This window comes from Peromyscus maniculatus, chromosome 12 (assembly GCF_049852395.1).
Source record: "Peromyscus maniculatus bairdii isolate BWxNUB_F1_BW_parent chromosome 12, HU_Pman_BW_mat_3.1, whole genome shotgun sequence".
NCBI classification, from domain to species: Eukaryota; Metazoa; Chordata; class Mammalia; order Rodentia; family Cricetidae; genus Peromyscus; species Peromyscus maniculatus.
The window spans coordinates 2,899,349-2,914,085 of NC_134863.1; the positions used below are offsets into that span (position 1 = coordinate 2,899,349).

General features: G+C 38.7%; 1 protein-coding gene across 17 annotated transcripts in view; it reads right to left on the reverse strand.

The window, feature by feature from the left end:
• Positions 1–14,737, reverse strand: part of Fgd4 (FYVE, RhoGEF and PH domain containing 4) — a 197,719-nt gene that overhangs the window by 6,332 nt on the left and 176,650 nt on the right. For all 17 annotated transcript variants that reach the window (XM_076548382.1, XM_076548381.1, XM_076548388.1 and 14 more), the window contains exons 12-16: positions 11,011–11,041; positions 10,118–10,210; positions 9,707–9,832; positions 4,444–4,584; positions 303–443 (exon numbers count right to left, since the gene is read on the reverse strand). In XM_076548382.1, the coding sequence (XP_076404497.1) occupies positions 303–443; positions 4,444–4,584; positions 9,707–9,832; positions 10,118–10,210; positions 11,011–11,041 (532 nt within the window). The remainder of the gene's footprint in view (positions 1–302; positions 444–4,443; positions 4,585–9,706; positions 9,833–10,117; positions 10,211–11,010; positions 11,042–14,737) is intronic.

Sequence of the window (14,737 nt, forward strand, 5' to 3'; positions counted from 1 at the left end):
CCCTGTCTTTATTTCCCTTTGCTTCATTTCCTGCTTACTCACTCCCATGTCCCTTAATCAGTTTACCTTTTCTCACACCTACTAAATAAGAGAGGAAAAGTGACTAATGATTTATCAAGTGAATAATATGCAACTATGAAAAGAACTGTCAGTTTAAATCAATAAAATTGATTTTACTTTTCATTATTTTTAAAATTGATGGGACACAGTGATATGCTGAGCTCTTTTGTTTTCCTAGGATCAGTGTCCACATGCCTCCCTCTGTCCTGGCCATGCCGTTCAAACATGCATGGCATAGTTACCTGAGGAGCGCCATACATGTACAGCACAAGGGGGTCTTGCTTGGGGATCACACACCATATTTTCTGCCAAGGTTTTGACTTCTCCATGTACTGGAGAAAACTGCACACTTCACTATTTCCTGATACTTCTGCAGATTCAATCTAGAAAACACAATGGAAAGAATAAACATAATAAATCAGATAGGGATGAAACATGCCTTAAGGAAATATTTATAAAGCACAGTATATTTATATATCTCATCTTGAGTTGCCTTCCAAAAAGATATATTTGCATTTACTAGTTTTTCTCTATTGTAAGATGAAAACCTATTGAGGTCATCTTTAACTCTCTGTATAACTTAGTAGACTTTGTACTTAAATATTCAACATTTACTGATCATTTACTATAGACTTTCTTTTTGCTTGAGATGTGTATTATTCACACCAACACTGAGAAGTTAAGTGCTTTCACTGTTTCTAAAGCTCAAAGTTGTTTTTTTTTTTTTTTTATCAGATTCCCCAAGAATTACAAATTTAGAATTTGGTGTGCTCGAATTTGAGCTCAGTCAGCCTGAATCAAGACATTGAACCTATGGCCCTAATGTTCCAATAAGGCAAGAATATAAAGTAAAAAGGCAAGATATGACCAACAACCCTCTGTCCTTACAGGGTTGTAATTAAAAGCTATGACTGATAATCCTCTGTCCTCACTAGAAGCATCTCACAAGAACAAACCTGTGAAAAGCAACTTAGCTTTCTGCTTTGCTTACTAATAGATTAAATACTAGATAAATGGGAAACAGAAATATTTAACTAAAATGCTTTATTAGAAGTAAACTGTTTTGCTTCTATTCCTATGCAAAAACCTTAGGGTAGTGCTACTCAATTTTGTCCACAGACCACAATGATGTAAGAGGGATAAGGGCGTGCACATATACAGGTAAATGTACTGCGTGCACATATACAGGTAAATGTACTGCATGCACAGATACAGGTAAATGTACTGCGTGCACAGATACAGGTAAATGTACTGTGGAGCCTTACTTGTGCCATCTAATACGTGCTCAGAATAGTAGTCAGTAAACCTTTCTATAAAAGGTCAGAGTTCAAATCAGGACTATAACATAGGTACTTGCACAAAGAAAGCAAACAAACAAAAAAACCAACCAAACAGCTGCCCCCTAAGCCCCACCAAAAAGAAAGCAAACAAATCCCCACTGTTTTATTTATAAAATTAAAAATAGTTTTTCATATGTAGCCTCTTATATAATATGGGTCTAGCAATAAAAGTGTAAGTCATCAAAAAACAAAACAAAACAAAAAGTAAGTCATTGGGGAAATGTAACATTTTCTTCTCAAGCTCTTCAAACTACAACACACAAACCAGGCATGGTGCTGCATGCTTATATCCCAGTACTTGGGAGGTGGAGGGAAAAGGATCAGAGGTTCAAGGTCACTCTTAGCTAAAATGAAGGCCAGCTTAGGCTTTGTGAGACACTGTCTCAAAACAGCAACAAAACAACAAAGGAAAAGCTATTGGCTTTTTGAGGGTACTTGTGGTAGTTAATCTTGACTGTCAACCCACGCGGACCTGGCATTAATTAACTAAGACACAGGCCTCGGGGCAGGTCTGCTTGGGCACTTCCAGGAATGACCAGACAGAGAAGACCCTTCTTCTCAGATGGGAAGCAGCTCAGACACTGCGAGACCAGAGGAAAGGAGTGCTGTGCCGCTGCCTCCTTCCTGTGGGTGAAGGCATGTCTCCCATGGTTGCAGTTGTCGTTTTTGCTGACTTCGGAATCTATCTTCTTCATTTCCAACCTGAGCTCAAGTCAGCAACTTTCTAAGAACTGCCCAGGCCTTCAATGCCAAACCGGAACTGTCAAGGTCGTGAACTGTATAGCTATCGGGTTCTCTCAGCCTCTTCCATATTGTGTCACAGACATTCATTCTACTAGTTCTGTTCCTCTAGAGCAGTGGTTCTCAATTTGTGGGTTCTAATGCCCTTGGGGGTTGAAGAACCCTTTCCTAGGGGTCACCTAAGACCATTGGAAAACACAGATATTTTCATTATGATTCATAACAGTAGCAAAATTACAGTTATGAAGTAGCAACAAAAATAACTTTATGGTTGGAGGTCATCACAACATGTGGAACTGTATTAAAGGGTCACAGCATTAGGAAGGCTGAGAACCGCTGCAATAGAGAACTCTGAGAGTGCATGATTATTGATTTTCATGGATAAGTGATGATTTGGGATATACTCAAGGTGTGGCCCTAGGTATTTTAAGAAGCATCAACCAAATGACAATCTGCAAGTCAGCTCCAGTCTACCACTGTGCTTTGTATGTCCGATAAGTCAATAATTTAACAGATGAATGTTTATAATCAACTTGATGGAAATACCATCCAACCTCAAAAAGGTTGTAAATTCAGATTCTAAAAATTCATATACTAAATAATATATTTTGGAATGTTTCTTTCTTTCCTAAAAAAAATCTGAACAATGGGGTAGCAGTTTGAAAGCACAGAAAGAAGCTTACAGGGTTGGGGAGATGGCTCAGCAGGTGATGCTTGCCTTGCAAATGTGAGGACAGGAGTCCTGGCCCCAGGCCCACACAAATGCAGGTGACATGGTGACCTGCCTGTGCTTCCAGCCTTGGAAGGCAGAGACAGGGGACTCCCAGGAGCAGGCTGGTTAGCAAGACTAGCCACATCATACTTGTGAGCTCTGGGTTTGTTTGAGAGGCCCTGTCCCCAATGAGTAAGGTGGAAGAGCAATTGAGGATAATTCCTGATGTCAGCCTTGGGCCTACAATATGCACGAACACACATGTGCACATATACCTCAAAACATGTGTCTACACACGTGCAAGAACATACAGACACACAAACACAAAAGAAACATACAAAAAATGGAAAAAATTTACAAATATACGGAGTTAAATATCTTAAGTTTTGTCAATAAAAATTTGTTTTCTCCCTTAAAATACCTCTGTAAATCCCTGTTTTGGCCTCTTGGCCTATAAAAAATGTTTCCTCCGAACTGCTTACAAAAAGCTTGACTACTGGTCTAGAGTATATAGTATATTAGCTGGTGTAGGGTAAGGGCTCAGACATGCTCTATGTGTACATGGGCATGCTTATTTTCTTCTTCCAGACATTTTTTGTTTGATTACATGAATTAATCCAATTAATGATTTCTCCCCAAGCATAAGATTTTCTAAAAAGCCAAAGATTTTTTTATTTTATAGAAGCAACCTAAATCTTTTCTCTAAAAACACAGTCTCAGGCTCACTGTACTTTGTCACACTAGTCAGTTATTCCTATTAAAGCCTTGAGGTTGTGGTCCTGTGATCCAATGAAGAATAACCTCCCCATTCCTCCTGCCCATGAAAGCCTCATCTTTATGCAATACCAGTAATATCTATATCCTAAGAGAATTTAGAACTACAATTGTAGCTTGTGGGCTTACAATTTAACCTCAAATGGACAATGAAGTTTAAGATCCTTTCTCAGCTAACAAACGACTTTTGTATATTTTCTTGTAAATGCTCAGTACATAATTACTTACTTTTCAACATTATTAAGAAACTAAGTATATTTATGGCTTTGGATGAAAAAAAGTTTAATCCTACCTCTAGGTGATCCTGACCTTCCACTGCAAGGCCTTATTATACAAATTATCCTTATTTTGCCAACACATCTTTCCATGGTAAACTCACTTCAGATACAGGCTACTTTTAGTCTGAATTAACTCTAAAATATGAGTCACATTTACTGGAGATGGGCTTTGACAGTGAAACTGTTGCCCCTGGCTATTAAATCACCACAAAGAACTTGTCTTTTAACACAGCAAGCTGAAGTAGTGTTTTAGGTAATAAAACAGTAATTTATCCAAATTTGAAAATTTTCATGCAGTGGTTTTCAACATTAATATATGATGAAACTGAAAGCTTCCCACTAAGAAGACATGCACACATCTGTCCATCTTACTTTCTATAGTTAGGCAGGAGTCCAAGGCCAACAAACTAAGTAAATCATGACTCTTGCCCACTGTTAGCCTGGGTGCTAATGCAACAAAAATAAATAAGCACATTGTCTGTGTTCCTTATGACCAGGAGAGTGTTATCTAAAAATACAAAGAACTGACTAAGTTTACCTCCAAAATTCCTTTTCTTTTCTTCTCTTCACTGTCTGTGAATCCACTTATTATTTGGTAACAGTCTTTACAGACTTTGTTCAATCTTCCACCATCATACTCAAGCTGAGCTTTGTAGTCAGAACATTTCCAACAAACCACCTTTAATTATAAAAAAATATTCAAAATGAATAATTATACTTAAAACAATTAAGAAATATTCATACATACATGATAAAGTTAAATATAAAAGTTACATTTTATTAGCCTAAGAACATTTCAAAATATGTTAAAATATTGATGTTATTTTTTTTCCTTTTATTTTATTTTACAATACCATTCAGTTCTACATATCAGCCACAGATTCCCTTGTTCTCCCGCCTCCTGCCCCCCTCCTCTTCCCCCCAGCCCACCCTCCATTCCCACCTCCTCCAGGGCAAAGCCTCCCCTGAGGACTGAGATCAACCTGGTAGACTCAGTCCAGGCAGGTCCAGTCCCCTCCTCCCAGACTAAGCCAAGCATCCCTGCATAAGCTCCAGGTTTCAAACAGCCAACTCATGCAATGAGCACAGGACCCAGTACCACTGCCTGGATGCCTCCCAAACAGATCAAGCCAATCAACTGTCTCACCTATTCAGAGGGCCTGATCCAGATGGGGGCCCCTCAGCCTTTGGTTCATAGTTCATGTGTTTCCATTCGTTTGGCTATTTGTCCCTGTGCTTTATCAACAATTCTTGCTCATATAAACCCTCCTCTTTCTCGCTAATTAGACTCCCGGAGCTCCAGCCGGGGCCTAGCCGTGGATCTCTGCATCCAGATCCCTCAGTCTTTGGATGGGGTTTCTGGCATGACTATTAGGGTGTTTGGCCATCCCATCACCAGAGTAGGTCAGTTCCGGCTGTCTCTCGACCATTGCCAGCAGTCTATTGTGGGGGTATCTTTGTGGATTTCTGTGGGTCTCTCTAGCACTTTGTTTCTTCCTTTTCTCATGACATATTTTAATAATGTGTGTGGCAGAATCTGAACATCACTTTGACCTGTAAAGGTCCCTTGTCATGAATGTACCATCCATCCATCTCCTCTCATAGTCCCACTTCTCACAGGAAACAGCACAGCCATCTAACAGCCTTTAGAATATTTCCAATGACTACTCACCTACCTTCACAGATGCATCATATTGTGTCCCACTGACTTTAACTTCTAAAGGTATTTCTTCAGTCTGTTTTCGATACAAGTTACTAACACTCACATTCGGACTCTTATAGCCTGACTGGTCCTTACCACATACTTAGGCTTCACCCTAACAGTCTACGAAAATCTATTTTCCAAATAGTGGCTAGAAGGCTCTCTTTAGGTAGAGTTTGATACATTCCTCTTACATTGAAAAAATCCTTCAGTCTAAAACCATGTATGGTGGTGCATGCTTTAAGTGCCAGCACACAAGAGATAGAGGTAGAGGCAGGAGGATCTCTGTGAGTTCAAGACCAGCCTTGTCTACATAGAGGAGCATTCTAGGACAGTGAGGGCTAGACTTTGTCTTAAAAACAACAACAACAAAACAAAAACCCTTCAGTTTTTCCTTTGTTTCTGGTTAAAGAAAACATTATTATAATCTATGGTGTCCTGTGTGATCAGTCTGTCTTTGACGACACTGGCTCTCATATCCCCAGAGTACCACATGCTCCCTTCCTCTTCCTTCTCCTACAGCCCAGAGCACCATGCCCCTTTGTCTTCCATCTCCTCCAGTCCTGGAAGTCTCAGTTTCCCTTCTTCCTCCTTCTGGAAGACAGTTCCTTCAGTGTTTAGAACAGAGCCTGACTTGTTACTGCCACTGAAGTTCCCTTTCATTTACAGCACTGAATAGTTTTTAACTATAGATTTGTATGACTACTTGTCCATTTCCTATAAACTCTACAGGAGATTGTTATGGGATACTTTGCTCACCACACACAACAGTTGCAGAATGTCAATAAGTCGATTACAATAATGCAAATGCATGTGAGTGAATCAATGCTGCTTTTCAAATTATTTTAATTGTCTAGAAGTTTTCTAGGTTTAAGCAATTTGTTTTTTTGTTTAGGAAATTACATTTCCCTCATATTTATAGTAGATAAAAATCTATTTAAAAATGCATGAGCTTATAAGTAAAAAATATGGAATAGATTCATAGCAGTTGAAATATACCCCAAAATGGTCAAGGGCTAAGGGTGTGGCTCAATGGTAGAATAAAGACTTAGTGTTCAAAGTCTCAGGTTCAATTTCTACTCAACCTTGATAAATACCACAGTTTTTTTTTCATAATTATAACAAACTTACTTAGGATGTTTTGTGCTAGACATACATGTATCTGTAAACTCAATTCAACTATTTTATATTCAACTCATATCATCATATTTGATAATCTACATGCAAGTTCTTTTTATCTGTTGACCAAAGTTCAAGTATGCCAGTACCGGAAATCATTTTAAGCAAACTTGAAGATCAATAGTTTATTCTGAGATAGATGTTTGCCACTGATGTAGTTTTGATTACAATCTGCCTCAATATATTTAATATAAGTGTCAGGAAAAGAGATGCAAGAAATTTTAAGCATAAAAGAGAATAAACTAAGAGTTATCTATCTAAATTGTTGTGTTTAACATACAAATAACATTAGATCATAACACGTTTACTCAATCTTAAGAAAAAGAGTGCAATGCTCAACTTGGTTTTTAAGGGCCCCTCCAAAGCCACTACTCTCCCCTACCCTGTTAACTTCATTTCACACATATTCCAAATGAAATTCAGTTCAGTGGTTGGCCAAATCATGCTCTAATTATGTAGCATTACATAATTACATATATACAAATACATATTTGTTTTTATATGTTAACAATGTAATTATTAAGTTACAATCAGAAATACCTCTTGGATAAATGCCTTACTCAGAAAAAAGTTACATTTATACTGCTACTACTGATAGACCATATAAAAGTCATAAATGGAATAAATGCCATTACTAAGCATGCTTTGATTCTTGCTTCTCTCTACCAGACAGACTTCATAGCTAGTTCTCTGAGAAGCTTTCTGCCATAGTAGAACTAGATTATGGATACGAAGCAAATGCAATTTTAATGGTTCAGTTTTTTTGAATTAAAAATGGCTCTTCAAGGTACAAAAAATGAAACAGAGCTATTCAGTAAATAAATACATTAGAGAAAAAACGGTGAATTGAAACTGTAATGTTATGCTAATAAGGAAAAAGCACATTTAATAGGTGGAGAAAGTCCTTGGAGCCTGACTGACATAGGAGAGGGGAATCTGAGACTTAGTCATTATTCTAGAATGTGCAAAAGAAGCATAATGAAGCACCAACCAAATGCTGGCATGCAGTCACAGGAGAGCTACACCAAAATGAAGCACCCAAAGCAAACAAACCAACAACAACACCAGAAAGCACAACTGGAAACCACTGGCAAGTGATTTCTCCTAGTCAATGCTTCTTCAGACACTGGCATTACTGAATACACGTTCTAAAATACATATTCCAAAACAAGAAATGTTTGAGCAAAGTAAACTGTTAACTAACAAAAACTACCGGGTAGACTGAGAAGAAAACACAATTTAGAAATGAAAATTATTCAAAGAATAAATAAGAGCAAACAAGCCACAGCTGAGGAGAATGAAGGAAGAGCAGTGAGACACACCTCTGTTTTCCTGTCACGTGTGTCACTTATGGTTCCTTACACATCCGGTCACCAGAGCCTCACGTTGAGAGCTACCCTTGGGTACTCCTTACCTTCCCCACTACTGAAACCAATGTTTTCCCTATACTTCATACACGTCACTTAGGTTTGCTCTTGGCCTGGTCTCCAGCTCTAGCTCCAGCCCTTGTTAGTCTCCCTTCTAGTGTTTACTCCAAGGCCAAGTAATTCATGTCCACCTCAGCAAGCAACCTGTCACACTCAGTATGCTGACTGACAGGCAGCCATGCCACCAAAGGAAGTAGCTGGTACCACAGTACTAGGTTTGCTTACCCATTCTCATCTCAGAGACAAACAGAATTAACTCCATCGTGCCTCAGTGTCTGCTTATTTTCTCAGCCTCACCTCTGTGAATACTGCTCTGTTTATAGAATATACTAAGAAAGTCTCTTATTTTCTCTCTGCTTCTTAAAGTGTGAAACCATCATTCTAGGATCAAACTCTTCTTTACCTTCAAGTAGAGGGTGATTTCCTGTTAGCTCACCAATCACTTCTGTGGACTTCAGCATTGAGACCTGGACCTTTCAATCTTTTTTCTTGTTTTCTAAAGCCCATAGCACCTTTGAGGCTTGCCATTGGCTCTACGCATCTCTCACACCCAGCTGTTATCTCATGATCTATCTAGCTCAGTCATTTGTAAATTTGTTGCCAATGTGTTATAACTTATAGGAAAGGGCAGATTCATAGAAAAGAAGCCAAGATGAAGATGCCCTTCCAAAGAGCTTGATTAGAAGAATTAAAACATCATGGCCACAGGCAGCCATGAGAGACTGAAGTGGGAGAGCACAGGGAGAGCTCTAATACCATGTATAGCACAACAGGGGTCTGAAGAGAGAGTCTCCAATCCCAAAGAACAAAACTGTGTGTCCTGCTCTTACAGGTTTTCATCAGGGGCAAGAGGAGTCGCAGTAGGTGAGTGAGGAAGAGGGCATGTCTCTTTACTTTCAGTTGATGATTCTGTCCAAGTCATAAAAATGTAACACGGACCTCAGATGCCCTCATCTCTCATTCTAACAGGCCCCAAGCGGTGAACCCACCCAGTTCGCTCCCCCGAACTTGCACCTGTACCCAGCTACAGGCTTTCCTTAGCAACTTCAGGGCTGTCCTACTGCAGAGATGTAGGTACAGCTCCTTGTGTGCAAAGCACCTCTTGCTTCCCCTCTAGGGTGAAGACGTTCTCCCCTTTTAGGCATCTAAGCAAATATCAGTCTCTCAGCTAGGCCCTCTTTTGTCTAATTAGATCTGGTTTGAAATCTTCCATTACTAATACTTTCCAATTCAGCTTTCTGGTTGCTTTCTTATTCCACTCATACTAATTTGAATTCTTATCTATTTTCTTCTTCACAATGTAATCTCCATGAAGCCAGAAATTTTTTGCTCACCATATTCTTTTTCTTCATGGGACAGCACAGTACTTTGCTCATAAATAGCTCCAAAACAGGCTTACTGAATGATTGCTAATGCTTTCTTTGTTTCACGCTGATGATTTTATTTCAGCTATATAGTCACCAGCAGCTGTAAGGACCAAGTACCACACTCACATGTCCACACGCCCGGCAGTGATGTCGTCTTCTTGTCAGTGCATTGAAGGACTCCTTGCACTTCATGCACATTGTCACTTCATTATCACGTATCCATCTCGGGGCTCTCTTTCCTAGCTCAGCAGTCTATATGAGAAAGACAGGTTCACTTCTAATAGAAAAAAATACTATACCTTTTAAATAGCACGTTACCAATGCTGTTCAAACCATGTTCTGATACTCAAGATCTAGGAAAGGAAGTGAAACTTTCAAAGCACTTCAAGGCACTTACCACTATATCCAGCTAAGAGAGAATGATATTATCTCTAAATCACCAATTCTGGTATTGCAAGGGAGAGGGTTTGTTAACAGAATGACTAGACAGTGTTTTTGAGAATACAGAGATAGAGGATCTTAAAGTTAAGAACTTACAGACACTTCTAGGTGCATGTCATTATCCTTTGCAATTGCATTTCTGAAGGTTTCATGCCTTTGTTGAAAAGCATCAATAGTCTCTTGAAGGGCCTAAAAGGTAAATTAAATCAAAACATACATTACAATATCGTATACACATTAATAAATATGCTTTGTCACATAAATAACTATAATGAGAATCATCTTTAAAGTTAAATGAACTTGTGCTTATAGTATGTAATAAAAAACCTAACTATGAGCCGGGCGGTGGTGGCGCACGCCTTTAATCCCAGCACTCGGGAGGCAGAGCCAGGCGGATCTCTGTGAGTTCGAGGCCAGCCTGGGCTACCAAGTGAGTTCCAGGAAAAGGCACAAAGCTACACAGAGAAACCCTGTCTCGAAAAACTAAAAAAAAAAAAAAAAAAAAAAAAAAAACCTAACTATGGCTGGGTGGTGGTTGCGCATGCCTTTAATCCCAGCACTTGGGATGCAGAGTCAGGCAGATCTCTGTGAGTTCAAGGCCAGCCTGGTCTACGAGTTCCAGCAAAGGCGCAAAGCTACACAGAGAAAGCCTGTCTCAAACCACCCCCCCAAAACAAAAACAAAAACAAAAACAAAAAAATCCTAACTGTGTATTTTTCTTTTTTAAAATTTATTCTATGAGTGTTTTGCCTGATGTATGTATTTTGTGCCACATGTATGCTTGGTGTCCATGGAGGTGAGGAGACACATTGCATCTTTGGAACTGGAGTTGGGGATGGTTGTGAACCACCATATAAGTCCTGGGAACTAAATCCATTTTCTGCAAGAGTAACAAATGACCTTAACCACAAGATATTTCTCCAGGCCCTGATGTGTACATTTTTTATGCAGAGAGGTCCAAAAAATGAAAATGAGAGTAAAAGAGTTACCTTGATCCATTCTTCTTTGTCTTGTTCAGAACTAAAAGAGAAACAAAGAAAAAAAAGAGTGAAGAGAACATTAAGAATTACAACTTGTAAATGAAAGCATGTTTTAATGTCACTCTGGATTCCACACAGGAATGTTTTTGAAATAATTAAAGAGACTCTAGTTCTTCTTAATACAGGACCAGACTGCAGTCTACCTTTGGTACCCACTCACTTTGAAAGCAAGCCATGGCATTAACAATCATGTCTAGTTGGACCTACCAGATGATTCTGTATGCTTGACATACTAGAAAATCAAAGATAATATTATAATTTTAAGAACATATGACAACTAAAAACCACTAACATCTCAGGAAACATTATGATTATTGTTATAATCCTAAAAATGACCTGAATCTAGATCCAGATGGATTCACAGCAGAATTCTACCAGACTTTCAAAGAAGAACTACGAGCAAAATTTGTTAAATTATTAAAGCAAAACAATATCAAAATCAGGTAAATAAACACACAAAAAAGAGAAAACTAGAGGCCAATATTCTCCATGAATACAGATGTAAAAATTCTCTCTTGTAAATAAAATACAGTTATATATCAAAAAGACTGCCCATCCTGATCTAGGTGGCTTCATCCCAGAGATTTAGGTTTAGATCAATATACATGGTCAATAATGTAGTAAATCATGTAAATGGACTTAAAGACAAAAATCATATGTTCAATAGATACAGAAAAAACCTTTGACAAAATTTAACATGTCTTCATGATAAAAGTCCTAGAGAGACTAGGACTGGAGGGAACATATCTCAGTACAATATAACACTACAAACCCACAGCCCACATCTTAAGTGGAAAAAAACTCCACAGTGCAGGGATGAGACAGGCGTGCATACCTACAAGCTTAGCTCTAGCAGAGAACCAGGTCTGTTCACTTTGCCTAGTAAGTTTCTTCTTCCTGTCCCATCATCCTTCACCACACCAGTCGCCATATCCACCCATAGCCTCATTGCATATCTATGGAGCCCATTGTGTCCTTTGACTGGTGAGACGCTGCTTTTCTCTCCCATCTTGCCATCAACCTGCTGCCATCATTACACCATTGCCCAGCCTCAGACCCATGGTTTGGGAGCCATCTTTGCCTGGTTCAAGTAAACAGCTTACCCACCACCTTTATCTGGGCTAGCTCTTGTCATATAGCTCATGCACTGGCATAATCTAAGGAAGGGCAGATTCTCACATCAGGCATGTAACCGAAGAAAGGAGTCCACATGTCCAGATCAAATTGCAGAAACAAACAAACAAAAAATATGAATGGCCAAGGCAACATGTCTCCTACCAAATCACTAGTTCCATGGAAGTGTTCTCTAATGAGAACTACCTAGATGAGTCCCTGGACATAGAATGTGAAGAAGACACTCCTTTGAACTCTAAGAGGATGACAATAAATACCTGTGTCATGTCCAAGGTAAACATACACACTAGAGAATAACAATACTTACCTGTGTCACAGAGTAATGCTAAATGGACTCAGGTTGTTTGTATATTTGTTCATGCACACTTGTGCTTGCACACACTAATATATTCACATATTTACATATACATATGTATCAAAGAAGAGCCCATGGTGAATTTCAGAGTATGGGACATGGGAATAGTTTGATAGTGGAAGGAACAGTGGGAGTGATGTAGATACAGTGCTCATGTATGAAGTTATACAAAATAAAACCCCAAAATCTTTTGTTATTTATGATTAAATTAAAAAAAATAAAAGAAAAGCAAAAGATCTTTGTAAGGTCTTGGGGGAACCACTTAGCATTTCCTTTGCTAAACAATTCTGTTTGCCTCTTCCTTAAAGGCTCATGCAATGCCATACCTAACCAAATGAAGGAGAGCATCAAACACTGTCAATCACGCAGGAAGGGGTTTCCCAGACTCAGGGGCTACAGAGTCTAACAATTTTCCTTGGGGGGTAAGTTTACCTCAACTTCCTTTTTGCATACTAAGGAAAAACTGCATTTCCTCTCCCTTGTAGAAAGCTTATATCAAATTTGGAAAATCTTTTTGAGTGGACTCTGAATTAAGTCAGAACTTTAAATTGAGGGATTTTGAAGGATGTCAAAGTGTTTCTTTGCACCTTTGGTAAGCGGGGGCCAAGTCCTCATTCCAACATGTACACACGATACTGGCAGGACACAAAGACAGGGAACGTTAAAGTCACATGGCAGGAAAGCAAGCTTCTGACTCCAGAGACTGGTTGAAATGTTTTGCCAGCAGAGAAGCAAGGACTCCAGCAACATCAGCTGGTGAAGATCCTTTTCTCTTACTACCTGTAAACCTACAATATTCTAAGAATCACATTAAAAAACCCAGTTATAGGGAAATCCCTTGTGTAGACTGGGTGCCTGTGACTTTACTTTATCAGATTATAATTCCTTTCAAGGTATATTTGAAGCCACCCTATATGTCACTTATTAGAAAACAAAGACAGAAAAGAATAAAAAGGCTTCTTACCACTTTCAAATGGCATAGAGAGTTAATGTATGACACTTGGTTGGAAGTCTTGCTTGGGAAGCCCACACTTACATTTGGTTATATTTTACTTTCTGTGACTTTTTTGAGAAACCCATGCCCATGCTCCTGAGTGTGTCTCCATTATTTTATCTCCATTACTTTTTAATAAAACCCAACTGTGCTTTGTTCTGGTTCGTCTTGAATCTCTTCTGGTTGAAGCCATGAGTCCCAGTTTGGTATGAGCTGAGGTCCCTCCAACATTAGGAGGATTCCTTAGGCCATTGAGAGTGACAGTACGGCCCTGTGGCCCTGTCTTCTCAGAGCTGGTAGCCATCTTTCCAGCATTTATTTTTTTGAGCAGTACGATATTGCAGAAAATTCTGGTGGAACCTCTGCCGACCAACATGGCAGGCTCCACATTATCTCCCAAAGGGAGGCTTCAGTCAGCCTTGCTGGTTTCCCAATTCTACTGTTCTGGAAGTAAAATTATTTATCAGTCTTTAAAATGCAGACAAAGACTTTAGTGTTTTGTTTTTAAAGTCAGGAAAGATTTATTTACTCTTTTGCTTAATTTGTTACTATATTTAAATTTTCTATTTAGCAACCAAAAATCACTGTCTAAAAACCAAATGAAATAGAAACTGCCTAAAAACTATACAAAACAATACTTTTTATCCTTTTTGTTTGTTTATAGCTACAAGATATTATAAAGCGTTAAATTAATAGATGAAGAATGCATGCTCACTTTGGCTCAGTAAAGTCAATTAATTCCAGAAACTAGTTCATTTGAAAATCCATCTCACTAAGTCTGTACTTTCCACTTCCTAGATTGGTAGGATATTTTACTACAATCAAGCTCATTTACTGTACCTTCAGTGTGCAAGCATCCTTCTTATTTACAAATATTTTGAGCCAGTTTTCATTAGTATAAAAACTCTGACTTCGCATCTCCATTGTAAACAGAGATTTTGATTTTAATGTTTAATTCACTTGAAGTGACCATCACATGTCTGACTAGCGTTTGTTGGAAGTCTATTTTGTCTGAAATGAGAACAGCTATGCTGCTTGTCTCCTGCCTCCACTGCTGGGAACACCCCTTCCCATCCCTTCTTAAGGTGGTGTCTATCTTTGATGTGAGATATGTTTCTTAGTGGCAGCAAAAAGTTGCATCTAGAGTTTTCTAATCTATTCTGCTAGTCTGTACATTTTATAGGGGGAAATAG